The sequence below is a fragment of the Mesoplodon mirus genome, assembly GCF_964341445.2.
Source record: "Mesoplodon mirus genome assembly, chromosome: 3".
Lineage (NCBI taxonomy): Eukaryota > Metazoa > Chordata > Mammalia > Artiodactyla > Ziphiidae > Mesoplodon > Mesoplodon mirus.
The window spans coordinates 115,315,812-115,343,142 of NC_138978.1; the positions used below are offsets into that span (position 1 = coordinate 115,315,812).

The 27,331-nt window shown below is 49.1% G+C and overlaps 1 protein-coding gene and 1 pseudogene across 6 annotated transcripts; both read left to right on the forward strand.

Moving 5' to 3' along the window:
• The first annotated feature begins 83 nt into the window (after nt 1-83).
• Nucleotides 84-25,619, forward strand: ECM1 (extracellular matrix protein 1). 5 transcript variants are annotated; one of them, XM_082612803.1, is made up of 12 exons: nt 85-325; nt 1,492-1,554; nt 1,635-1,736; nt 1,842-1,919; nt 2,014-2,094; nt 3,216-3,538; nt 3,807-4,181; nt 4,696-4,916; nt 5,086-5,173; nt 7,510-7,656; nt 9,108-9,185; nt 24,924-25,619. In XM_082612803.1, exons 1-11 carry the CDS (start codon nt 256-258, stop codon nt 9,147-9,149), a joined length of 1,590 nt encoding a protein of 529 aa, XP_082468929.1. In that variant the 5' UTR covers nt 85-255; the 3' UTR covers nt 9,150-9,185; nt 24,924-25,619. The 5 variants fall into 5 exon arrangements, with proteins under 5 accessions (XP_082468928.1, XP_082468929.1, XP_082468931.1 ...); XM_082612802.1 differs by lacking the exon at nt 9,108-9,185 and having other exon boundaries at nt 84-325; XM_082612805.1 differs by lacking the exons at nt 7,510-7,656; nt 9,108-9,185; nt 24,924-25,619 and adding an exon at nt 5,606-6,086 and having other exon boundaries at nt 86-325; nt 4,810-4,916.
• LOC309800460 (serine/threonine-protein phosphatase 6 regulatory subunit 2-like) lies at nt 14,221-18,972 on the forward strand (annotated as a pseudogene). Its single transcript has 3 exons — nt 14,221-16,186; nt 16,387-18,551; nt 18,628-18,972. The product of its transcript is annotated as a serine/threonine-protein phosphatase 6 regulatory subunit 2-like (transcript).
• Nucleotides 25,620-27,331: the final 1,712 nt, after the last annotated feature.

The window sequence follows — 27,331 nt, forward strand, 5'->3', positions numbered from 1 at the left end:
TCAATCCTGTCAGGAGCCTATAGGGTGTGTGGGAGGAGTGTCTGCCAGAGGAGGAGCAGCTGGGACTGAGTCATGGCAGGAAGCTGAGGAGGGCGGTAGCTATCCCCAGATAGACTATAAAGAGGAGAAGGAACCAGCCCTGAAGTTCACAACAGCAGTAACAGCAACTGGAGAAGCAGGTTCCCAGAAGCCCAGCTCTTCAGATCTGCCTGAGAGGACCTACTTGAGTGGCTGCTGACCAGTCCTTGCCACAGGATGGGGACCACGTCCAGAGCAGCCTTGGTCTTGGCCTGTTTAGCTGTTGCTTCTGTAGCCTCTAAGGGAGGTGAGTTGGGGTCGGAGCCAGCACTTGGAAAGGGGGCCTGGCTAGCATGGGCCTGGGGCCTGGGTGCAGCCATCCCGGATGGCTCATCACCAGCAAAAGGATGCCCCATTTGGCTGCCTGTTTCTGAGCAGGCCTGTGGTGGGCCTAGGCACTGGAGCCTTTAACCAGGGAGGGGAGCAGGGGTACAGAAAGAAAGGAGCTCCTAGAGATTGCTGCCAAGAAACACATTGGAGTCAAACGGACAACTGCAGGGGTGGATGGATTCACAGAGTGAGGGGCCTGATGTTTATGTGGCACCTATTAGCCAGAAGTGAGAAGAAGAGGAGCTTCCAGGCTGCTCAAAACCAGTTTACTGACCCAGAGAGCCTTGACTGACTCCCTACCTGGTTAGGAGAAGAGAGGGCATCATCCATCTACAGGGGACCAGGCACAGCCACTCTCTAGCTCACACACACATTATCTGCTTGGATGCCAAACAAAATGTTACTGTGGGAAACTATTGCAAGAGTGTCATAGATCTAATCTATCTGGAAGGCCCTGTCTTGTCCTTCCCAGGTCCTGGTCTTTTGTGACTGCAGATCAGCTACAGGTGATTACTTTCCCTGTGGCTGTGGGGTGAATTGCCTCAGGAGTCCTGAACCATCCCAGTTTCCCAGGTCCTAAATTGAGACCTGAACTAAGGGGGATCTGAGACTAGCTGAAGGGGAGGCACTTCAACTTCTGTGTGGGCTCCTTACCAGAAGGCCCAAAGATGTTTAACGGGCCTGTGGTAGGCAGGAGGGTGGAGGAGATGGGCAGGTGAGGCTCCAGCCAGTTCAAGGTCTGGACTGTGGAGAGAGCCCAGAAGCTGTAAGGGAAAGACACTGACACAAGATTAAGGCCTTCCTCCCCAGCCCCATGTGTCACACTCCCTTTAGGCCTGGACTTGGGAGACCAAAGGCTTTGAGTGTGGTAGAGGTGAGGCTCTCAGATTATCACACCCAGTCGGCCTTGACCAGGTGTGTTTGGGGGGTGGCTTAGGGGACATGGGGCAGGAGCAGTACAGAGAGGCTCTGGTGTCTTGGTTATCTTTTCTAAGCTCTTAACATCTACTGCCTCCCCTTCCCATGCTCAGGGCCAGGAAAGGGCCCCTCAAAACCACCCCTGACTCACCCTTCCTCTTCCAGGCATCAAGGCTTCAGGGCAGAGGGAGCTGGGGCCAGTGCACCTCACCCACCCCCTTCAAGAAGGTAAGAGTTTGGGGGAGTGGCATGGGATTGGGGCTCCAGGAGGAAATGTGGGCTCTGACCATCTCCCTTCTTGCCGGTAGTTGGCTATGCTGCACCCCCTTCCCCACCTCTGACCAGAGGTCTCCCCATGGATCACCCTGACACCTCTCAGCATAGCCCTCACTTTGAAGGACAGAGTGAAGGTAAGTCTCAGTTGCATCTCTAGGTTGCTAGTCTGACTTACTTCCTGATCTTCAGAATGGGAGGGGAAGAAGGAGTGGGCTACTTACACACTCCGCTTTCTGTAGTACAGCCATCTCCATCTCAGAAAGCCATCCCTGTCCAAGAGGAGCTGCCCCCTCCCCAACTCCCTGTGGAAAAGAAAGGTGAGTGCTTGCCCTTTCCCTCACTCCCACCCACTACATCTTGCTGACATCAGCCTGAGCCTTGCTCTTTTGTGTCTTCACCCCTATCTTGCAGGGGATCCGCCTCTCCCTCAAGAGACCATCCCCCTACAAGCAGAGCTATCCCCTCCCCAGGTCCCTATTGAACAGAAGGAAGGTAAGTGACTCCTTCCCCTCTTTACCCTCCTGCCTACCCATGGCTGACAGCATGGGCTTTGGGGCTTCTGCCACTTACTAGCTGTGTAATAACCTTGGGTAAGTTACCTCTCCAAGCCTTAGTTTCTTTATTTGTAAAATTGGGGAAATAATACCTATTTTATAAAATTATAAGATTACATGACACAAAAGTAGCATTTATTTTCACTTCTCTATTGAGTTACTTTTTTTTTAAAGCGTATGCTATTTCTTTTTTTTTTTAATTTTATTTATTGATTGATTTTGGGCTGCGTTGGGTCTTTGTTGCGGCATGCAGGATCTCTGTTGAGGCATGCAGGATCTTTCGTTGTGGCGTGCAGGTTTCTCTCTAGTTGTGGCGTGTGGGTTTTTTTCTCTTTTCTAGTTGTGGCACAATAGGCTCCAGGGCACATGGGCTCTGTAGTTGTGGTGCGCAGGTTTCAGAATGCGTGGGCTCTCTAGTTGAGGCGTGTGAGCTCAGTAGTTGTGGCATGCAGGTTTAGTTGCCCTGTGGCATGTGGGATCTTAGTTCCCTGACCAGGGATCGAACCCGCGTCCCCTGCATTGGAAGGTGGGTTCTTTACCACTGGACCATCAGGGAAGTCCCTCTATTGAGTTACTTTTTATGAATGGGAACTGGCCTGTCTTCTAGAGATGCCCGTCCCAACATGAATGCTGTTTACGCATCCTTCTACCCCAGTAGACCCATCTTTCCTTTATCAAGAGGAGATGACCTTCCAATCTAAGCAGAGAGAGAGTGAGTGACAGCTTTAGTCTGTCCATCCCCCAGCTTTAATGCTCAGACCCTGGTCGGGGTAGTGGGGTGGGGGAGCAGGTATTCTGAGCCTTGGGAAGCAGCAAAGGGAACAGGCGTGATTCGGGGTCAGGGAGCTATAAGGGTGACACCTTTCATGACTCAGGTCTCTTTTCCTTTAGGTCAGTCATTCTGAAGTTAAGAGCCACGAATTCATTTGTCCCCTTTTCGTCTATATCCTCCCAACACTTTCTCCTCAACCCCAACTTCTTTCAATCCTCCCAACTCAATCCAGCCTTTCTCTATCCCTCTGCATGTTCCCCCTTCCCATTCTGTTCTCCCCATTCTAGAAAAGCTGGCTCCCTTCATGGACCACAGCCCCCCAGAGACTGAGTCTTGGAATCCAGGCCAGCACTGCCAACAAGGCCCCCACCAAGGTGGCTGGGGCCACCGGCTGGATGGCTTCCCCCCTGGGCGGCCTTCTCCGGACAATCTGGACCAGATCTGCCTTCCTAATCGTCAGCATGTGGTGTACGGCCCTTGGAACCTGCCACAGACTGGCTTTTCCCACCTTGTTCGTCAGGGTGAGACCCTCAATTTGCTGGAGACTGGATATTCCCGCTGCTGCCGCTGCCACAGCAACACCAACCGCTTGGACTGTGCAAAAGTTGTGGTAAGGGTTGGGCTCTTGATCCTGGGGATGTCCTTTAACCCCCAGACAGTATGTGTGTGTTTCAAGGACTAGAGGCCTAGGCCTGGGTGTTCAGGAACCTCAGGTCCCTTTCATTGGCTCTACGTCGGGCCTTCTCATTGTGCCAGAAGAGCAGAGGACAGCCTCTGCTTCTTTATTATCTGCGTACCCAGGGTCCTGTTTGGAGCCTGGGAGGAAAACAGGTACGTGGAGAGTGGGCTAACAGGCTGATCTACTCCTCTTGCTCTAGTGGGAGGACGCAATGACCCGGTTCTGTGAGGCCGAGTTTTCTGTCAAGACCCGAGCCCATTGGTGCTGCAAACGTCAGGGGGAGGCTCGATTCTCCTGCTTCCAAGACGAAGCTCCCTGGCCACACTACCAGCTCCAGGCCTGCCCCAGCCACCAGCCTGGTATTTCCTTGGGTCCTGAGCTGCCTTTTCCCCCTGGGCTACCCACACTGGACAATATCAAGAACATCTGCCAGCTAAGACGCTTCCGCTGTGTGCCACGCAACCTCCCAGCTACTGACCCCATCCAAAGGCAGCTGCAGGCTCTGACCCGGCTGGAGGGGGAGTTCCAGCACTGCTGCCGGCAGGGGAACAACCACACCTGTACATGGAAGGCGGTAGGTGGGCATCCCAGCATCCTGAGAGCCTGTCTGCCTGCCCTCCTGTCTCTGACCTCTGATCCCACCAGCCTATTCATCATCCATATACCTACCCACTGTGAGCATGTCTGCCCATTCATCTGCCTGTGAATGTCCATCCATCCACTGTGTTCTTCGTCTGAGTCTGTTCATTGCGCACCTTCATCCTGCACTCCTGGCCTCGTCCACCCAGTACCCTACACATGTACCTGTCTGCCATCCATCTGTCCAGCTCTGTCCTCACCTGACCCTCTCTGTCTACCGTTCCAGCACATCTCCTGTGGCCAGCTCCGAACCTCATCTGTTCTTCTACCCTTCCACCTTCCCAATCCCATACATCTACAGCTGCCTCCTTGCCCTCTGGTTCTTTGCCCTTCCCTTTTGGCACCTGGGGCTGAGAGTCCCTCATCTCATAGCGTAGGGCAGTGAGGGAAGCGGTGGGTCAGGAGGGCCAAGTGTCCAGGCTTCTGATTTTCCTTTCTCTGGCCCACAGTGGGAGGATACCCTTAATGGCTACTGTGATCAGGAAAAGGCTACAAATACCCACCACTACTTGTGTTGCCACTACCCTCCTAGCCCTGCCCGAGATGAGTGCTTTGCCCGGCAGGCTCCCTATCCCAACTATGACCGGGACATCTTGACCCTGGACCTCAGCCGAATCACCCCCAACTTCATGAGTCATCTCTGTGGAAATCAAAGAGTTCTCACCAAGCAGTGAGTCTTGCCCAGTTCTTCCCCAACTCTTTTCCCTTCTCCAAAACCTCCCTTTTGGGGCACCCTCTGGGGCACTCTTGGGAAGAGCAAAATCATGGTCTGCAAGCACCATTTTGATGCCTGGAGACACCCAAAGACCCTGACCCCTACCCGTTTCCCACCAACATAGTAAGGAGATTCGTGGGCTGATCCAGAACGTGACTGCCCGCTGCTGTGACCTGCCATTTCCAGAGCAGGCCTGCTGTGCTGAGGAGGAGGTGAGTGTGAGGGAAGGGGGTCATAGTCTCCAGGGGAACACAGAGGAGGGGAGTGAGAGGGCTGGAACTGCAGGATACCCCTTCTTTTAGTACCTCAAATCAGCCCACAGAAATAATGAGGACTACTGGGGAGATCTTTTTTCTTGGTTCCAGGAGCCTTCACTCCTGACCTGACCTGACCTGCTCCCCATCTCTAAATGCCTATTATGCCTTCTCTGGGCCTCTAGCTTCTGGCATTTCCAGATGTTCACATCTGTCCATCACAAGGCATCTAGCTGTGGAAGGCAGCCTTGTACTCTCTCTGAGCCCCAGAAGGGATCTAGGGAGAGAGCAGCAGAAGCTGAGGGAAGAGGGACTTTGGACATCCAAATAACCAGGCCTGACCTCTGACAACCTTCCTCCCCTATCATGTCTGCTTTACTCCTTCATCAGAAATCAGCCTTTATTGATGACCTGTGTGGTCCCCGACGTAAATTCTGGCGAGACTCTGCCTTCTGCTGTAAACTGAGTCCTGGGGATGAACAGATGAACTGCTTCAACACTAATTATCTGAGTAATGTGGCTCTAGTGGCTGGAGACATTAGGGATGCCAAGGACCAGGGGGAGCAGGGCCCAACTTGGGGAACAAATATCAGCCCCACCCCTGAGCCCAAGGAAGAGTGAGTCACCTCAGAGCCTTGGAGGATCGGATTAGGGGACCCCACCCCACCACACCCTCCTGGAATACTCATTACAGTAAACACCTCTTGGATTTGGCCTCATTGTGTCTGTTGTCTCACACAAACACACCCTCCTAAACCTGCCCGATTTTCTTCAGTTTCTGGCCCCTGAGGCCCACTGCCCCACCCCCACTAACTGAGCAGAAGTCTTTCCACAGGCTTTGTTGGGACCAAAATTAAATGGTTTAACTTCAGTATTTGTCATCTTGAATTTATTCACACATTTAAAAGGAATGTCACTTTGTTAGCTGGCTATCAGGATTCAGAAGTGAAAAAGATATGATTCATGTCTTTGGTGAGCCCCCAAAACGCACAGCCCTGCCTGACATTTTTTAATCTTCACTTCTGATCCTTGAAGTCCATGTGTTTATTCCATTGATTGAACTCCTGTCGATATGCACTGTGCTAGACTGCAGGATACACATTCGGAAAACATTCAGGTTGCTCACATTCCAGGAACCTAGCAGGTGTGATTAGTGTTATGGTACAGGGCTGCCAGAGTGCCAGTATGCTCAGAGCACTTGATAACCGGGCCAGAGCTGGGAGTAGGGCTTGGGGCAGTAGGGGTGCACCAGGGAAGGCCTCTGCAGGGGTGAGGTCGGAGCTTCTCCAGGAGAAGTAGAGGGTACAAGGGGGCAGGGACGGACCAGGCGAAGGGGCAACTCCTGCAGAAGCACAAAGGCTGAAAGGACCTGACTGGTGGTTGTTCCTCCCAGATGAGACTGGAAAGATAAGCAGGAGCTCATCACGAATGACTCATCTGCCCGGCTTAAAGGGCATCTTGGCACCTCTGCCGGCGGTTTCAAGCAGAATATGTGTTCATATTTGCCTTTTACGATGTCTAGTCAGCAGCCAGCCAGGCAGGAACCTGGGAGGCCAGTTCAGTTCTGACAGTGTCGTGCCAATGCCTGAGGGGCGGGCGCCGTAGCACCCAGACCGGAGCTAGACCACAGGGTGGCGGGACCCTGTGGCCCTTCGAGGTTGACCACAGGAAACTGGAGCCTCCAGGCTGGAGCTGAAAGAACTAGAATGAAGGCTTAGTCCCGTGGGGACGAGTCCTCTGTGATTCTGCTGCCTGGACAACTTTCCAGAAAGCAGGACGTCCCCGGCCCAGCTTACGGAGGAAGAGGGTGAAACAGGGACTGCCGTCCTTCCCCAGCCGGGGACTAGATGAGCCCCAGCAGCTCTAAAACTGACACCCGCCGTTCCCTCCGCTCCTCCACCGCCTTTTATTTATTTACTTACACTTTTGCTCGCATAGCAGTTTTTAACCCATCAGCGTCTTAGCAGCTCCTTCGCCTGTCCGTCAACACGGGGGCCAATGAGTGGGAGAGAGACACTCCGTGCCCCGCCCCTGCGACGGCACCCCGGCCAGCGCGGGCCTGCGTGACCCCGGCCGCGCGCTCGGGTAGCGCTCTCGACGCCCTTTTCTGATCACCTCTGGGCGCCAGAGACCGGGCTGGCAGAGGCAGGGCGCGCTCTTTCCCCGACCCCGTGCGCTCGTCCGCCCTCGGTGTACGGGTCCAAACCAGCTCGCGGGGCGGAGCCCCTGCCGGTGGAGGGACGGGCGGGCAGCTCCGCCGGCAGAGGCACCACTAACGGGCTCTGTCCCTCCAGGAGCTTCCCGGAGATGCTTTCGTACTGCATTTGCAAAGCGCCCCACCAAGTCTGGAGAGGGAATCCGAGACGAGTTGGACCACAGTCCCAGCCCCGAGGAGTTTACAGTCTACCGGGGAGGAGAGGAAGGAAACCAAGAAAACAATAGTAAGCAGCTATCATGAAAGAATATCAAGTGCTAAATAGATATAAGCATCAATAACTGAGAGTTAAAAGAAGTAATTATCTGTAGGAATCGGGGTACTGTTAAATGGAGGAGGTGGCTTTCCACAGAGCCCCGAAGCATGGATAGGATTGCTGTTAGTTACCAAATGGTGAACGTGTTAACGTTTATGGCAATTCGTTGTATAGAAAAACTTAAAATATATTAAATTCAACACAGTGCTGTATGTCAATTATATCTCAATAAAACTGGAAGAAAAAAATAAGTAAAATAAAATGTACTAAGTTCAGATAAAGGAGTCAGAGACCCTAACTACTTGGAGGGGCCGGGGAAAGCTTTGTGGAGGAATGCAAGCTTGAGTAGGATCTTGCTGGAAGGGAAAGAGAGGATGAACAAAGCACTGGGTGTATGCAAAGTTCAGCTAAAGTAAACAGAGTGTATGTTTGTGTTAAACAGAGTGCTAAGTATTCTGGCTATAAAGAATATTAAAAAATCATCCTCAAGGATTTTTAGCTCTATGGAGACCTGAATATCTAATGATAGATATTCTCAGGATTCTTTGGGAGCCACCTAGCCTGGCTTTCAGGTAGGTCTTCTGGAGGAGGAAATAAAGCAGGAAGTGTGGTTGGTATATTTGAAGAGCCACTAAGTAGTAAAAATAGTGTGGGGGAGTAGCTAGGCATGAGGTTGGAAATTTCAGGCTTTCTGGAAGATCTTGAAGCACTATAGAAGTCACGCCAACTTGGGGATAAGCACCTATAAAGGGTTGTAAAAGAAAAGTGATGTGAACAAATTTATTTTTAAAAAAGATAAATTAGATGGACAGACAAGTGGATAGCAGTAGATGAGCTGGAGAGGGTAGAGACCCGAACCTGTTCTGAGGTTGAAATTGTAGTTCTTCAATATCAATAAAACTGAGAAACTCTGAAATCCAGAACTTTGTTAATGGTAGAGAGGGTGAAAAGGGAAGGGACATCTTTTAAAGACATTTAGGAGATGGGATTGACAGAACCTCTTTGCTACAGGAGATGTCTAGGAAGACTCTCAAGTTTGAGGTTTGGGTAAGGATATGCAGGATGAGGAGCAAGTTTTACAGGAGGATGATGAGTGTTCAGTTTTGGAGTCCTCAGTAGTCAGTGTCCTTATTGAAAAGCACCTTCAGGAGGAAGATGTCAAAAGCCAAATTCTAGGGAATTGATTGTGAATGGGAGGTGAAAAAGAGGAGGCAGCATGTGTAGCCTGCTCTTTGAATGTCCTAGACACGACACTTGGAAGTCCCTTAGCACAAATTCAGCTTGTTCAAAAATGAATTCCTCTGGGTAAATGGGGAGATGTGAAAAAGAAAATGTAGCAATAAGTGACCTGTAGAATCTGGGTGGTGGGCATATGGGTGTTCACTATTCAATCTGTCAACCTTTTTCTGCATTTTTGACAGGAGCTCATCATCTCTACCCTCCACATCTCCCTACCCCTGTGAACCCCATCTCAATAAACAGAACCACCATCTACTCAGGTATTTAGGCAACAGACCTGGGAGTGTCATTTAATTAGTCCCTCTCCTTCTCCCTTCTATTCCAATCAGTCACCAAATCTCCTAAATATCTCTTACATCCAGCAACAATGGAGTTGCACCTTATACCAAGGTTAGGTTCTAAAGTCAGTACATAAGGCAAAAGTTACATAGTCAACATAACCTTTGGAAATCCCTTAAATCACTCATAAAATACAGCAGTCATGGGACTTCCCTGGCGGTCCAGTGGTTAAGACTTGGCACTTCCACTGCAGGGGGCACAGGTTGAATCCCTGGTCGGGAAACTAAGATCCCTCATGCCGCACCATAGGGCCAAAAGTTAAAAAAATATATATATATACAGCAGCCATGGTTTTGTGTGCACAACTCTGTAAACAAAATGTATGTGCAACTATGTATGTGTAAGCCAGTGTATAGTAATGTACAGTATATAATAGGGTATACAATATAACATTAAAGTATTTTCAACTACATACAAAAATGAGATAGCACTCTCTCCAGCTGCAGGACATGTGGAAGCTCAGAGCCTGAGGCCAATGCTGCCAGGACCTCAGGAGGAGAGGAGGGGCTCTGCTCTTGTCTTTCAATAAACCTGTTGATCTTAAAAAAAAAAAAAAGTGAGATAGTGCTGCATGTAGTTGTTAAATGTACACAGGGCACAAGGATGCTGCATTTCTCACCTCTTCACTGTCTCTACCCTAGTCCAAGCTTCCATCAACCCTCGGGATTATTGAAACAGCTTCCCAACTAGTCTCCTGGCTCCTTCCCCTGAGCCTGTCCAATCCATGTCCTACACTCCAGGCAGACTGACCTGCTAACTGATTTGAGCAGGTCACTTTGCTGCTTTAAAACCCCTCAATGACATCCCACTGGTCCCTTAGGACAAGGTTTAAAACACCTCCATATGGCTGCCCCAGCCTTCTGCCATCTGGCCTCTGCCCAGTCTCTGGACTTCATGTCACACACACCTCTTTCCTCTTGTTCTCTAAGCCCTGTCAGAATTGGGCTTTCTGTTCCTCAGGTTCACCATACTGTTTTGTGCTTCAGGGACTTTCCCATGCTGCTCTGTCCGCATAGAACTCTCTTACCCCCTCTGCTCAATTGGTTAACAAACACTTCTTATCTCCTCAACGACCCATCCACCTCAACCCCCCAATACTTTGTTCTTGCTAAATTTTATTATTTTAAACTTTTTTAGTTATTTTTACTTTTTGGCCACGCAGCATGTGGGATCCCTGACCAGGGATCAGACTCATGTCCCCTGCATTGGAAGCAAGGAGTCTTAACTGATGGACTGCCAGGGAAGTGCCCTTGCTGAATTTTAAATTTAGAAAAAAAAAACATTGTGAAAAATAATCCACATATTTAAAATGCACTAAACATAAATGTATATTTCAATGGATTATCATAAAATGAAACCCCCCTGCAACAACAACCCAGTTCAAGAAAAAGGACATTGCCTTCACCCCAGAAATCCCCCATAATACTGCTTGCTGATCATAGACTCCTTCAACCCTCACAAAGTAACCACTGTCCTACTGTCCTGATATTTATCGTAACCATTTACTTGCTTTTTCTTTATTGTTTTACCACCTAAATATGAATCCTAAAAACAATCATTTAGGTTTTCAAAAAACCTTTATTGGGATATAATTCACATACCATACAATTCACCCATTTAAAGTGTACAATGCAATGGTTTTCAATATATTCCATTATTAACTTTTTAAGATTGTGGTAAAATATATAGAACATGAAATTTGTCATTTTAACCATTTTTGAGTGCACAATTCAGTGCCATTAATTACATTCACAATGTTGTGCAAACATCACTACCATATAATTTCCAAAACATTTTTTTCACCCCAAATAGAAACTCTATAACCATTAAGCAATTACGCCCCATTTCCACCTCTCCGCAGCCCCGGTAACTTTTTTTTTAATTAATTAATTAATTTGTGGCTGCGTTGGGTCTTTGTTGCTGTGCGTGGGCTTTCTCTAGTTGTGGTGAGTGGGGGCTACTCTTCGTTGTGGTGCGCGGGCTTCTCATTGCGGTGGCTTCTCTTGTTGTGGAGCACAGGCTCTAGGTGTGCAGGCTTCAGTAGTTGTAGCTCACGGGCTCTAGAGCGCAGGCTCAGTAGTTGTGGCGCACAGGCTTAGTTGCTCCACGGCATGTGGATCTTCCCGGACCAGGGCTTGAACCCGTGTCACCTGCATTGGCAGGCGGATTCTTTACCTGTGCACCACCAGGGAAGTCCCCCTGGTAACTTCTAATCCACTTTCTGTCTCTATGAATTTGCCTGTTCTAGGAGTCTCATGTACAATATTTGTAGGTACTTCTTTTTTTGGCTGCATTGGGTCTTCGTTGCTGTGCGCGGGCTTTCTCTAGTTGCAGCGAGCAGGGGCTACTCTTCGTTGCGGTGCACGAGCTCTAGGTGCACGGCCTTCAGTAGTTGCAGCGCATGAGCTCAGTAGCTGTGGCTCATGGGCTCTAGAGCGCAGGCTCAGTAGTTGTGGCGCACGGGCTTAGTTGCTCTGCGGCACGTGGGATTTTCCCGGGCCAGGGCTTGAACCCGTGTCTCCTGCATTGGCAGGTTGATTCTTAACCACTGCCCCGCCAGGGAAGTCCCCCATTCATCTGTTGATGGACACTTCAGTTGTTTCCATCTTTTGGCTATTGTGAATAATGCACAATCATTTAATTTTGCCCATTTTTTAATTTTATGAGAATGCAATGGGACAGGATATATTCTTTGTTATGTCTGGCTTTTAAAGCATGCATTCAGGGCTTCCCTGGTGGCGCAGTGGTTGAGAATCACCTGCCAATGCAGGGGACACAGGTTCGATCCCTGGTCCGGGAAGATCCCACATGTCGCGGAACAACTAAGCCCGAGCACCACAACTACTGAGCCTGTGCTCTAGAGCCCGTGAGCCACAACTGCTGAGCCCGCGTGCCACAACTACGGAAGCCCACACGCCTAGAGCCCATGCTCCACAACGAGAGAAGCCACCGCAATGAGTAGCCCGCGCAGTGCAACGAAGAGTAGCCCCTGCTTGCTGCAACTAGAGAAAGGCTGCACGCAGCAACGAAGACCCAACACAGCCAAAAATAAATAAATAAATAAAATAAATTTATTATAAAAAATAAAAATAAAGCATGCATTCATGTTATTTCATATACCTATAGTTTATTCATTTTCATATAGATTTTCATTTTAGAAATATACCACAACTTACCCATTCTACTGTTAAAGGATATTTGGATTGCTTCCAGTTTTAGGCTATTTCAAATATGATACTATGAAAATGGTGCATATTGTATGCATTTTTGTTGAATATACAGCTAGGAGTTGAATTGCTGGGTCATAGAAGCTGTTCAACCTGACTAGATAATGCCACAGTGGTTGTACTAATTTTTACTCCCACCAACAGGGTATGAGTGTTCCCCTTGTTCCATATCCTTACCAACTCTTAAGGTTGTCTGCCTGTTTAGCCATCCTGATGAATTTATGTTGATATCTCAGTGCAGGTATAATCTGCATCTCTGTGACTCTAAATGAGGTTGAACACGTTTTTATATGTTGATTGGCCATTTGGATATCCTCCGTCAGATGCCTGCTCAAGTCTCTCGCATATTTTTCTATTAGACTTTTCCTTATTGGTTTGTAGTTCTTTATTCTGGATATTAACTCTTTGGCATGTAATATGTTGGAAATTTGTTTACCCTCTTAATAGTGTCTTTGATGAAAAGATGTTCTTAAATTTAATGTAATTGTTAATATGTTTAGTGCTTTTTCCATGTTTTTTAAAAATTTCCCACCCTCAGATCACAAAGATCCTCTCTTATTCTTTTATTTTATTTTATTACTTATTTATTTATTTTTGGTTGCATTGGGTTTTCGTTGCTGCGCATGGGCTTTCTCTAGTTGCGGCGAGCGGGGGCTACTCTTCTCTGCGGTGCAGGGACTTCTCATTGCAGTGCCTTCTGTTGTTGCTGATCACGGCCTCTAGGCGCAGGGGCTTCAGTAGTTGTGGCACGCGGGCTCTAGAGCGCAGGCTCAGTAGTTGCAGCGCATGGGATTAGCTGCTCTACGGCATGTGGGATCTTCCCAGACCAGGGATCGAACCCGTGTTCCCTGCATTGGCAGGTGGATTCCTAACCACTGAACCACCAGGTAAGCCCCAATCCTCTCTTATTCTATCTTCTGAAAAGTATTAGCATTTGGCCTATCTCATTTAAGGCTAGCATCCACCAGGAGATGATGTTTGTTTATACTGGGGTCATGATTCATATTTTATTCCATTTGGAAATTGTTATCCCAGCACTATTTGTTGAAAAGACTGCTGTTTCCCCACTGCTCTGCAGAGCCACATTTGTCATAAATCAAGTGTCCATATGTGCATGGGTTTCTTTCTGGACCCTCTGTTCTATTATTTGTTCATCTTTGCACAATACTACACAGTCTGTAGCTTTATAACAAATTTTGATATCTGTAGGGCAAGTCCCTCCCACTTCGTTCTTTTTTAAGAGTATCTTGACTGCTGTTTAATGATCAGTCACAAATTTGTACAGATTCTTTTATGTAAGTATTGAAAATAGAAGAGCCATGTTGTAAGTGTTTTCTGAACAGTGACTTTCCAGTACAGTAGTTGGCCATGCTGTCCAGTACAGTAGCTGCCAGTCACTCGTGGGTCTCAAGCACTGGAAATGTGGCTAGCCTGAAGTGCAATGTCCTGGTGTAAAAAAACACCAGATTTCAAAGACTCAGCATGAAAAAAAGAATGCAATATATCTCACTAATAGTTTTTCTTTTGATTACATATTGACATGATCTTTTGGGTATATTGGGTTAAATGAATATATTATTAAAATTAATTTTACCTGTCTCATTTTACTTTTTCTTAATGTGACTATTAAAAAATTAAAAATTACATACGTGGCTTGTCTCACACTATATTTCTTTTTATTTATTTATTTATTTTTAACTTTTGGCCACATGGTGTGGCATGTGGGATCTTAGTTCCCCGACCAGGGTTTTAACCTGTGCCCCCTGCATTGGGAACACGGAGTATTAACCACTGGACCACCAGGGAAATCCCACACACTATATTATATTTCTGTTGGACAACATCCAGGGGGGCTGACAAGTGGCCCCCCAAAATATCCAGGTCCTAATCTCTGGAACCTGTGAATGTTACCTTACATGGCCAAAGGGACTTTGCAGATGTGACTTAGGGTATGAACCTTTAGATGGGGCGATTATCTTGGATTATCTGGGCAGACCCTACATGTAATTACAAAGGTCCTCATAAGAAGGAGGCAGAGTGAGATATGACAACAAAAGAGAAGGAATTCAACTATGGAAGCAGAGATTGGAGTGATTCATGTAGGCAGCTACCAGAAACTGGAAGAAAAAAGCAGAAGATTCTTTCCTGGGCCCTCCAAAAGGCTGCTTCAGGAGCCTTGCTAACACCTTGATTTTAGCTCTCTAAGACTCTGGCTTCCGGAATTCTGGCCTCTGGAACTGTAAGAGAATAACTTTCTGTTGTAAGCCACTAAATTTGTGGTAATTTGTAACAGCAGCCATAGGAAACTAATACAGACAATGTACTTCTAAAATTATTTTTAATTTTAATATTATACACACCATATATTCCATAAAAATTTCTAGGCTTTCATAGCACATATCAACGTTATTAGGAAAAACTAGACTACACTACCAAAGATGTCAAGGATAGCACATGATTCTGAGAGGGAGATCCAAGACCATAGTATAGTTGTGTGTAGGAGGCAATTCTACTTAAGAACAGCATGGGCGCGCCCGGCCCCCGCCGCCGCCATTTTGGAGCGACCGGAGCGCCGCCCACGGCCCAAGCAGGTCCCGAACCGCCGGCCCGCCGCGCTGAGTCTGCAGGCGCCGTGTCCGTGGCCGCATCGCCCGGCCGGGCCCATGTGCTCGCGGCCCACCCCAGGCCGCCCGCCCGCGCCCTGGCCTTCACCCAGGCCTCCGAGGAGCCGCCGCAATGCCCGGCCCGCGGGGCAGATGAAGAGATTATAAATCTACTGAATGAAAAAATTTTTCTTAAAGTTGCATATACTACAAGAGAAAATCCCAAATGTTTTTATATTTTGCCTAAATACAAAATTTAAACAAGGAGTTTCCACAGAAGTCAGGACCTCTGAGGAGAAAGTGTGCCAGCCCCTGTTCTGGGCTCCTCATCGGGTAGCTCAGTTCATCCTCACAGCAGCTCTATGCGGAGGGTGCTCCTTGTCCTCAGTTCACAGGGCTCTGTTCATGGAACTGCATGATTACATGGACAACATTTCTCTTTGGAAGCTGCCTTCTGTCTGATGGTTATACTAACCAGAAAAAAATGAAGAGGCAGAACTTGAAGTTCCTCTCATTTGGCTGTTGGATAAGAGTCTAGAAGATGCCGCTTCCTAGTAATCTCGGCAGCTGCTTCCCCTGCCTGAACACCTCCTTCATGACATGAAGATTGTTTCGTGGAATCTCTCCAGTGTCATAGAAGGACAGCCACTCCTCAACTTGTTCTCGAAGCTTCTCCCCAAATACACTGCTCTGTGGCCGTCACCATGTTCTGGAAGTTTGACTTGAACACCACGTCCCACGTCGACAAGCTGCTGGATGAGGACATGACGCTGCAAGAGTTAATGGACGAAGATGACATCTTGTAGGAGTGCAAGGCCCAGAACCGGAAGTTGCTGGACTTCTGTGCAGGCAGCAGAGCATGGAGGAGCTGGAGGAGCTGGTGAGCCTCGTCACACAGGACCCGGCCCTGGACATGGAAGAGAAGGTCCACTTCAAGTACCCAAATACAGCCTGTGAACTGCTGACGTGTGACGTGCCACAGATCAACGACCGGCTGGCAGGAGATGAGACTTGGCTCAACCTTCTTTACGACTTCTTGAACCGTGAGCCGCCCCTCAATCCTCTCCTCGACAGTTTTTACTTTTTTTTGCGGTACGCGGGCCTCTCACTGTTGTGGCCTCTCCCGTTGCGGAGCACAGGCTCCGGACGCGCAGGCTCAGTGGCCATGGCTTACGGGCCCAGCCGCTCCGTGGCATGTGGGATCTTCCCGGACCGGGGCACGAGCCCATGTCCCCTGCGTCAGCAGGCAGACTCTCAACCACTGCACCACCAGGGAAGCCCCTCCTCGCCAGTTTTTTCAGCAAGACCATTGGCAGTCTCATTGCAAGAAGAACCGAACAGGTGATTGTGTTCTTGAGGAAGAAGGACAAGTTCCTCAGCCTGGTATTGAAGCACATCGGCACCTCGGCCCTCATGGACCTGCTGCTGCACCTGGTCAGCTGCGTAGAGCCCACGGGGCTCCGGCAGGAGGTCCTGCACTGGCTTAATGAAGAGAAGATCATCCAGAGACTCGTGGAATTGATCCATGTGAGTCAGGATGAAGATAGGCAGTCCAACGCTTCTCAGACGCTCTGCGACATCGTCAGGCTGGGCAGGGAGCAGGGCAGCCAGCTGCAGGAGCCTCCGGAGCCAGACCCCCTCCTCACGGTGCTGGAGTCGCAGGACTGCATGGAGCAGCTGCTGAAGAACATGTTTGACGGAGCCCAGACTGAGCTCTGCCTCGTCAGTGGGACCCAGGTGTTACTGACCTTGCTTGAGCCCAGGAGGGCGGGGATGGAGGGCTTGCTGGACTCCTGCTCCCAGGGACTGGACAGGCTGTGTGCCATCAGCTCCAGCATCCTGCGGCGTGGCATCGAGCCATGGCTGAAGGACTTCCACCAGCTTCTGCTCAGCCCGCCAAAGAAAACAGCGATCCTGACCACCATCAGCGTGCTGGAGGAGCCCCTGGGTAAAGCCAACCCGCACGGAGCCCGCCTCATGGCCGCTCTGCTGCACACGGACATGCCCAGCATCAACCAGGAGCTCTGCCGGCTCAACACCATGGGTTTGCTGCTGCACCTGTTTGGTAAATACTCCTGGAATAACTTCCTGCACTTCCAAGTGGAGCTGTGCATGGCCGCCATCCTGTCCCACGCTGCCCGGGTGGACAGGGCTCTGGCCAGTGGACCTGAGGACGGGGTGGAGCCTCCACCCTCCATCAGGGACCCAGAGACCCCCCAGCCTGCCGCCAGCCGCCCCGAGAGCACGATGGTGGCCCACCTGTTCCAGAAGTGTTGCCTGGTCCAGAGGATCCTGGAGGCCTGGGAAGCCAGTGACCACACACAGGCAGCGGGTGGCATGAGGCGCGGGAACATGGGACACCTCACCCGGTTGCCAACACGGTGGTGCAGAACCTGGAGGGGGGCCCCATGCAGACCCAGCTCAGCGAGGTCATCCGAGGGCTCCCTGGGACTGCCGCGGGCACTGGGAGAGCTTTGTGGAGGAGACGCTGATGGAGGCCAACCACAGGAACGCGGTGGACCTGGTTAGCACCCACCATCTTCACCCCTCAGGTGAGGAAGAGGACGTGGAGGGCATTTTCCCTAATGAGCTGTCCCTTCAGCAGGCTTTCTCCGAGTACCAGGTCCAGCAGATGACAGCCACCTTCGTGGACCAGTTTGGCTTCAGCAACAAGGAGTTTGCTGAGCAGGACAACAGCGTCAACGCCCCATTTGACAGGATCGTGGAGATCAACTTCAGCGTCGACAGCCCCGGTGCCGCTCTGTTGGAGGCCTGTTTCAGTGACCACATCCAGCCCTTCGACAAGGACGATGACCTCTGGGAGGACGAGGAGGCACACTGTGTGGCCCAAGTGACCAGAGCCAGGTTTGGGGGTCCTCATGCTTCAGAGAGCTTCCGGAAGGACGACCCGGAGCGCCGAGGCCAGGGTGGGGAGGAGAGCTCGATAGCAGACGGGGACACGGCTCGGGCGGGTGCCCCTTGGGCTGCCACCCAGAAGGAAGGTCCTCGTGTTGAGGGTGGCTCAGAAGCAGGTGCCCCGTGGACGGTGTTTGATGAGCCGGAGAATTCCATGGCCTCGGTCCCAGCACCGGCAGTGGCGATGGGCGTGGGTTCCAGTGTGTGGGTGGCCAGCTCCCCCAGTGCCTTGGCTCCAGAGGAGAAAGGCTGGGCCAAGTTCCCTGGCTTCCAGCCTTTCTGCTGCTCTGAGTCGGGGCCCAGGTGCAGCTCCCCGGTGGACAGAGGTCATGGTGATGCCCAGGGTGGCCTGAACCAGGGCCCAGAGAGAACCCTTGGCCCGGCCACTCCGGGTGCCTGGAACGCATGTGTTACCAGGAAGGCGCCCCTGGTGGCCTCCAAGAGCTGTGAGGACAAGCAGATGGCGGCTGTTGCCTCGGAGGCTGTTAGTATGGGTCCCGGTCAGGAGGCCGCCCCCTGCCTCGCATGTCAGTCCCCAGGTGTGGGCGGGAGTGTTGTGGACAGACGTGGCCTGTGAGGTGTCCAGGGAAGGGCCCTGGTCCCTGTGTGGCCCACAGAGTGGACTGAGTGCGCCACCAGCACGCCTCCAGATCTGGCCTCCCTTGAGCCTGTGGAAGTGACCTCTGCCCCGGTCGTGGCCGTCCTTCCCGAGGCTGCCATGGCAGCCACCACAGTACCAAGCAACACCGGTCCCTCCCTGGCCACCCTGGCAGTCTCTCCTGTGCTGGCCGTGGCCGTCACCACTGCAGCCCCAGCTGGCCCAGCTGTCTCCACGGCAGCTGCCCTAGGGACGGTGACAAAGGACAGGCAGACTGACGGGCCGCCGCCTGCAGGAGCTGCCGTAAATGGCCTTATGTGATGCTGCTGCTGCCTCCCAGCTTTGGCGCCCCAGCCAAGAAAACTACCTGGTGACGCACTTCGTGTTTTTAAATTAAATTAAATTTAATTTAAAAATAAATGCTGCATTGGTAAAGCTGGCAGTTGGAACCAGTCAGACGGCCCAGCCTGCATTTCTCCTGCCTGACTGTGGGTGGGCCTCGAGGGTCCAACCCCATGCACAGCAATAAGGCCTCAGACGGGGGCTCTGCCTGGGGGGGCCGTGACTCCAGACGCTGCGAGGACCGAGGGCTGGGCTGGGCGCCACAGGCTCTGAGCCTGTTTTTATCCATTATTTAAAAAACGCAGATAGAGCCACATGTTTACACTTTTTATCCAGCGCAGGAGAGGGTCTCCGAGGCTCTGGGGACAAATGTTGGTCTGGAGCTGGGCTGGCCAGACAGGGTTTTAGCTGCCTGGTGGCCCTGGGAGCTGGCCTTGAGCCAGGCTGCAAACTTGACTGACTTAAAAATAAAACGAGCCCCCCGCAGCCTGGCAGGGTGTCCCAGGCTTCCCTCCGCAGTGGGCAGTGGGGGCGCCTGGCAGGAGCTGGCCACGGGCTGCAGGACGGGGTGCGGAGGGCCCAGCAGTGCCCGTGGGTGGGGGGCTAACCCTGCACCTGCCGTGGAGGGCAGGGACAAGCTGTCCTGGGGGTGTGCAGAGTTATCTCATGTTACTGTTGTGATAATCTGACAGGGCACCCAGATCCCACAACTCCCAATAAAAGTTGTTATTCTCACCGAAAAAAAAAATAATTAAAAAAAAAAAAAAAGGACAGCATGGTGTATATCCAGAAGAGAATAGCCATACTCTTACACCTCAGTACTAAGAAACAAACAATCCAATCAAACTATGGGCAAAAGATTTAAATAGACATTTCACATAGGAAGATACAAAAATCGTTAATAAGCATATGACAAGATGCTCAATATCATTCGTGATTAGGGACATGCAAATCAGAACCACGGTGAGGTACCATTTCACACCCACTAAAATGGCTATAATCAAAAAGACAGAGACTTCCCTGGTGCTGCAGTGGTTAAGAATCTGCCTGCCATCGCAGGGACACTGGTTTGATCCCTGGTCCAGGAATATCCCACATGACATGGAGCAACTAAGCCTGTGCGCCACAACTACTGAGCCTGCGCTCTAGAGCCCACAAGTCACAACTACTGAAGCCCTTGTGCCTAGAGCACGTGCTCTGCAACAAGAGAAGCCACTGTAATGAGAAGCCCGCGCACCGCAACAAAGAGTAACCCCTGTTTGCCGCAGCTAGAGAAAGCTGACGCACAGCAATGAAGACCCAACACAGCCACAGATAAATAAATAATAAATAAATAAATTCATTAAAAACAAAAAAAAGACAGAAGGACTTCCCTGGTGGTCCAGTGGTTAAGACTCCACGCTTCCACTGCAGGGGGTGGGGGTTTGATCCCTGGTCGGGGAACTAAGATCCCTCGTGCCCGCGTGTCGGCCAAAGAAAACACACACCAAAACAAAAGACAGATAAAAACAAATGTTGGCAAGGTTGTGTTAAAACAGGAAGCCTTAGACATTCCTGATGGGAATAAAAAATGGTACAGTCACTTCAGAAAACTGGAAGTTTCTCAAAAGGTTGAAATATATTTACCATATGACCCAGCAATTCCACTCTTTGGTGTCCTCCCAAGAGCTATGAAAACATATATATCCACATAAGGACTTGCACACAAATGTTCCTAGCAATATTATTCCATAATATAGCCAAAAAGGAAACCAAACTGGAAACATCCTAAATGTCCATCAACTGGAGAATGGATAGATAAAATCTGGTATGTCCATACAATGGAATACAATTCAACAATTAAAAGGAACAAAATACATGTTATGGCATGGATGAACATCAAAAAGCATGCTCAGTGAAAGAAGTCAAACACAAGAGACCTCATATTGTATGATTCTATGTATAGGAACTATCCAGAGAAGGCAAAGCTATAGAGACAAAGAGTAGATTAGTGGTTGCCTGGGGTAGGAGTGGGAGAACAGGATTAAGAGTAAACGTGCTGGGGCTTCCCTGGTGGCGCAGTGGTTGAGAGTCTGCCTGCCGATGCAGGGGACTGGGTTCGTGCCCTGGTCCGGGAAGATCCCACATGCCACGGAGCGGCTGGGCCCGTGAGCCATGGCCGCTGAGCCTGCACGTCCGGAGCCTGTGCTCCGCAACAGGAGAGGCCACAACAGTGAGAGGCCCGCGTAAAAAAAAAAAAAAAAAAAAAGAGTAAATGTGTCATGAGGGATCCTATTAGAGTGATGAAAAAAAAATTTTTTTTGGCCACACCACACGGCTTGTGGGATCTTAGTTCCCCAACCAGGGGTTGAACCCAGGCCCTCAGCAGTGAAAGCACAGAGTCCTAACCACTGGACCGCCAGGGAATTCCTGAAAATATTTTTAAACTGATTTATGGTGGTGGTTACCCAACTTGGTAAACTTTTAAAAATGTCATTGAATTGTACACTTGAAAAAGGTGAATTAAATTATATGCAGAATAGGCTTTAATAAAGTTACTTTTTAAATTTATTGTTTATTTATTTATTTTGGCTGCATTGGGTCTTCGTTGTGGTGCGCGGGCTTCTCATTGCGGTGGCTTCTCGTTGTGGAGCACGGGCTCTAGGCACAGGGCCTTCAGTAGTTGCAGCACGCTGGCTCAGCAGCTGTGGCATGCAGGCCCTATAGAGTGCGGGCTTCAGTAGTTGTGGCTCGCGGGCTCTAGAGCGCAGGCTCAAGAGTTGTGGCACACAGGCTTAGTTGCTCCGCGGCATGGGGGACCTTCCCGGACCAGGGATCGAACCCGTGTCCCCTGCATTGACAGGTGGATTCTTAACCATTGCACCACCAAGGAAGTCCCTAAAGTTATTTTTTTAAACATGGGTATAGAAGATAGACCATTTAAAATACTTAAGACATGTTAAATACATAATTATGATTCCAAATTGCCATTGATTTATGCTTTGTATTTCACCAAAATGTATTTATCCATTATAGAAACTACTCCCCTTCCCTGCCTATGGAATGTTAAGTTTGCAGTCAAGGTGATATGTCTCCCTTAATTTGATATGCCACTAATTTATGGTTGTGCAGAAATATCAACAGCCTCATTTAAAACACACACACAGGGCTTCCCTGGTGGCACAGTGGTTGGGCGTCCGCCTGCCGATGCAGGGAACACGGGTTCGTGCCCCGGTCCGGGAAGATCCCACATGCCGCGGAGCGGCTGGGCCCGTGAGCCATGGACGCTGAGCCTGCATGTCCGGAGCCTGTGCTCCACAACGGGAGAGGCCACGACAGTGAGAGGCCCACATACTGAAACACACACACACACACACACACACACATGCATTTACATTTATCTAAATTTGTAAAAAATAATGAGGTGAGGTAGAATTTCCTCCCTCTTGAAAATTTGTTTTTAGCTACTAAAAAACCTAATGTTTCCAGGGCTACTGAAAATATACATTTACAAAGTCATTTACAAACTATTTTGAGGGTTAGTATTGATACAAGGACCACTGATAAACCTGATGTAAAATGTCCCAGACGTGACTTCCTATCTCCTGTGCACCCAAGGCTGCACCAAAACCCTCCTTGTTTTCTCTAGTAAGTCTTCCTCTCTTCCTCCTCCTCCTCCCTTTTCTTTGAGGTATTCTTTACATACCATTATTGGTTTGTTTGTTTGTTTTCTTATTTAACTCTCTCTTTTGCTTTTCCTCGTTTTTTATATTGTTTAGACTTTTTAAAAAAAAATCTGGAGATTTATCCTTTCCTGTCTCTTTTGATTGGCTTCAACTTTTTCAGGGCAACCTTGTACATCTGCCATGGATTGTAACTCCCCTTCAGTGGAACTGGCAGTGGAACTGGCTCGTGAACTGCAGGATGTGATCTTAGGCGCTGGCATCCCAGAAGTGACTGTGGGAGGGAAAGAAGATGTGCCTTAACTGTAGAGTCTTTGGGATTTTCTATGCACACAATCACAACCACTATGAGTATCAATAGTTTTGTTTCTTCCTTCTAATCCTCTTGTCTTTTATTTATTTTTCTTTTTTACTCCCCTGGATAGACTTCAAAAAAACACTGATGGGAAGCAGAGATTGAGGGCATCCTGACCTTGTGTGGTTCTTGATTGTGGCAGGCAGCCTCCAGGATGGTCCCCACTGACCCTTGCCTACTGGTGTTCACACCCTTGTGTAGTCCCTCTCTCATGTTGTTTATGTGACCAACAAGCATGGCAGAATTGATGGTATGTCACTTCTGAGGCTAGGAAGTGAAAGATATAGTGGCATCTGCCTCTCTATTATCTATGGTACCTATTGTTCTAATTTTTTTTTTTAGATTTTATTTATTATTTATTTATTTTATTTATTTTTGGCTGTGTCAGGCCTTAGTTGCAGTGCATGGGCTCTTCATTGTGGTGCGCGGGCTTCTCTCTAGTTATGGTATGCGGGTTTTTCTCTTCTTTAGTTGTGGCGCACAGGTTCCAGGTGTTGTGGCGCATGGGCTCTGTAGTTTGCAGCACACGGGCTCTAGTTGAGGTGCGTGAGCTCAATAGTTGCGGCACGCAGGCTTAGTTGCCCCGCAGCATGTGGAATCTTAGTTCCCTAGCCAGGGATGGAACCCACGTCCCCTGCATTGTAAGGCAGATTCTCTGCCACTGGACAACCGGGGAAGTCCCCCTATTCTTATTTATGCTGTTTTATACCCTTGGGTTATATCTGTGTGCTGGACATAGTTTTTGAGAAATTATTTATAGAAATTCCTTGAGGCTCAAGATAATATCATCTCCACTAAACAGAACTTATTTTGCCAGCTCCTGAGGGCACTAGCAATCTGGAACCACATAAGTCTGAAATTTTCACCCTAGCCCCTTGAGGCTGCCAGTATTGCAGCTCAGCCTTTTCCAAAACAAGAACCCCAAGGCATAAGCAGCCTTTAGGGAAGGTTTCACTTCACTTTCTCATGCTCTTCAGTATCTCAGCATCTCAATTCAGCAATTCTTCAAATCTCCTTATTTCTCCGATGCTTTTAAGATGACTTTGTAAAGTTTTTGTTTTTGTTTTGTTTTGGTTTGGTTTTATTGGTATGAGGGTTTGTCTGAACTATCTAGGCTTCCATATCCAGAACTGTTAGTCCCTTTGACCCTCATTTGAGGGATCCAATAGGCAGCAATATCTTCACTGCTGTAGGATGAATCATAATTGGGCTAGGTCAATCATGGTAACCCCCTTCTTCTATGCCTGAGGTGGGCATATGACCCACTTCTGAGGGAATAAAAAGACACAAGAGGAAAATTCCTGAGAACTTGTGGATGAATTTTTGTGCCCTTTTAAAAGAGAGCTGATCGGGAACCAGAGCCCTTTCTCTTTATTGTGCTTTGGGGTGATGTTATGGAAGGAAGTCACACTTGAGTCTGTGGCACCCCTCTTATGACTGAGGGAAAAGCCAAGAAAATTGCAGAAGTGCCAACTCATGGTTTTTTATATTGTGGAGCCACTTAAAAATCCTGGAACCCTTTGCTTCCAAGCTTCTGAAATATTCTTATGGTTTCACTGTTAGTCAGGTTTTCTGTTACGTGCAGTCCAAAGTGTTCCTAATTGACATATCATCCTTCGACACTCAGGTTTAAATAACATTTCCTTAGGGAAGCCTTTCTGAAACCTCCAGATCAATACATTCAGTAATACACTCTACTTTCCCTTTAGTGCCCCTCATCATATTTCTAATATCTGTTGAATGATAGTCTCTCTCTGGGCTGTAAGCTCTATGAGAATAGAGACCATGGTAGGTGTCCTAGAGCCCAGCCCAGTGCCAGGCATGGCAGCCTCTTATAAATAAATAACTATCCAAGTAGACAAATAAAAGCATCAAGAGCACAAGTGGAGGGAGAAACTAGATAAAAACCCTGGAGGATGTGAATTTAAATTTGTGCAACTGTTCTTCTTCTAACAGACAAAAACTCTTAAAGCTCAAAGAATCAATACAGGGCTTCCCTGGTGGCGCAGTTGTTAAGAATCCGCCTGCCAATTCAGGGGACACGGGTTCAAGCCCTGGCCCAGGAAGATCCCACGTGCCGCAGAGCAACTAAGCCCGTGTGCCACAACTACTGAGCCTGCGCTCTAGAGCCTGCAAGCCACAGCTACTGAGCCCGCATCCTGCAACTACTGAAGCCCGCATGCCTACAGCCTGTGCTCCGCAACAAGAGAAGCCACCGCAATGAGAAGCCTGCGCACCTCCATGAAGAGTAGCCCCTGCTCGCCGCAACTAGAGAAAGCCCGTGACACAGCCAGGAAAAAAAAAAAAAAAAAAAAGGATCATTACAGAGGGTTGGAATGACCATCGTGAGAACTGGGTATGAATGTTCATCTGGGAAAAGTAAGAGTTGCCAAGTAGTGCTAAAGACCCAGCTGGGATTAGAAACCGTGTATGTGCATTGGCATCAGTCGGCAGAATTACGAGATTTCCTCCAGCAGTGGTCAGCTGCCTGGGTGTGGGAAAGAAGTTGGGTAATTAGATTGATCCAAAGATGGGGGCTCTCAGGACAGGCTGCCTTCTGTTCTGGTCTCTGGTAAAGTAAGTAAAAGTAGATATTGAATTTTATTTAATTTATTTAATCTCTCAATAGATTAAACCTTGTAGAACTCAAAAGGCCTGCCCTTTCATTCCAAACTGGAGAATATCCCTTGGCTGAAGCACTCACTGCAGAGGTCTGCCCCCATCTCCCACTTGCCATGGAAAGGCTTATGAGGGGGATGTGTAAATTTCCTAAAGTGTGTGTGTGTGTGTGTGTGTGTGTGTGTGTGTGTGCACGCTTGTGCATTTTTCTGGGGGAGTGTCTGTAGTTTCCACCAGATTCTCAAAAGGGTCTGTGATCCAGAAAGGCAAGAACCACTGACTTGGGGTTAGCTCCTAGCCGTGAGCCACTGTGTGGATCCACTTTGTCAATCAGGGCTTGACTGATGGGTAGTCACAGCCCTGCTTATTAACGAGAGGTGGCATGGCACAGTGGTAGATGTGTAGACTCCAGGGTCAGAGGCCTGGGCTATGCCACTTAGCTCCTCAGTTTCTTATCAAATGGGAATGATAATCACAGTTCCTTATCTCAGAGAGCTGTTGCAAAGATTAAATGAGTTAGTACATGTAAGTGCTTAGGACCATGCTTGGCACTTAGTAAGAGCTGTTTTGTTTTTTTTTTCCGGACGCGCAGGCTCAGCAGCCATGGCTCATGGGCCCAGCCGCTCCATGGCATGTGGGATCTTGCCAGACCGGGGCATGAACCCATGTCCCCTGCATTGGCAGGCAGTCTCTCAACCACTGTGCCACCAGGGAAGCTCCAAGAGCTGGTTTTTATTATACCTAATGGTTAGCGATGCGTCAGGACCCACATTCAGGACAAAGAGGTTGAATCAGGAGGCATCATTTGGGGGAGTAGTCTCTTCTCCCTAATACTTATTGTGTGATCTGGGGCAAGTTCCTTAACTGGTCTGTGCCTCAGTTGTCTTATCTCTAATATGGAGTTAGTAACTGCCTCATAGGATTGTTGTAGGTCTTCTATATGGGCTCAGAGCAGTGAGTCCAACTCACTAAATGCTGGTATTATTATTATTATTAATATTATTATTACTGCCTTGGTATATTCAAGCTCCTCATTTTGATGAGAGCAGCTCTTTGCAGCTGGCTCCCAAGACTTCCCTCACACTGAAACCTTCACAACTCACAAAGCACCTCACATGTACCGTGTCTACCTCACAGCAGTTCATTGAGGTGAAGACTTGAGACCCAAAGAGAGTAAGGGACTAAACCTAAGGCCCCTCCACCTGCCCCCTTGCTCATGGCATCCCTTCCTCTCCCTGGTCTCCATCTACAACAATCCCACTTGTGAAATCCCACACCGACTACAAAGCCTTTCTGGTTCCCCTAATCAGAATCCCTGTTTGGGACCCACTTCATGGCATGCTCACAGTTCTGCAGTGACCTCATGGCTCACCTCCCCACTAAGCTGCAGACTCCCAGGCCCAGTCCTACTCCTTCTATTGCACCTATCACCGCTCTTTGGACAGAAAATGCCTTCTCTAGAGAGCTGCTGAGTGAAGGAAATTAAATACTTGATGGTTCTACTATTCCAAGGTATTCACGTGTCTAAGGGAAGGGAGGAAGAGACACTGAAATGCTGATCTTCCCTGTAGACCAAGAGACTGAGCACATAAACAGTGGCCATATCATACGGAAAAAGAGAACTCACCCACAACCTTCTGAAAGCTGCCCAGGAAACCAACCACTCATCTACAGTAAACCACCCAGGAAGTCTATAAATCAGATTTGTAGGAAGTTAGACTATCTCTAGCAACAATCCGGAAGAT

What these genes read in the sequence shown, in the direction of transcription:
- ECM1 (XM_082612801.1), top strand. Translation starts at nt 256, where the DNA reads ATGGGGACCACGTCCAGAGCAGCCTTGGTCTTGGCCTGTTTAGCTGTT. An exon ending in CTTTGAAGGACAGAGTGAAG is followed by an intron (nt 1,737 to 1,841) that starts GTAAGTCTCAGT and finishes CGCTTTCTGTAG; the next exon opens with TACAGCCATCTCCATCTCAG. An exon ending in TGGACTGTGCAAAAGTTGTG is followed by an intron (nt 3,539 to 3,806) that starts GTAAGGGTTGGG and finishes CTCTTGCTCTAG; the next exon opens with TGGGAGGACGCAATGACCCG.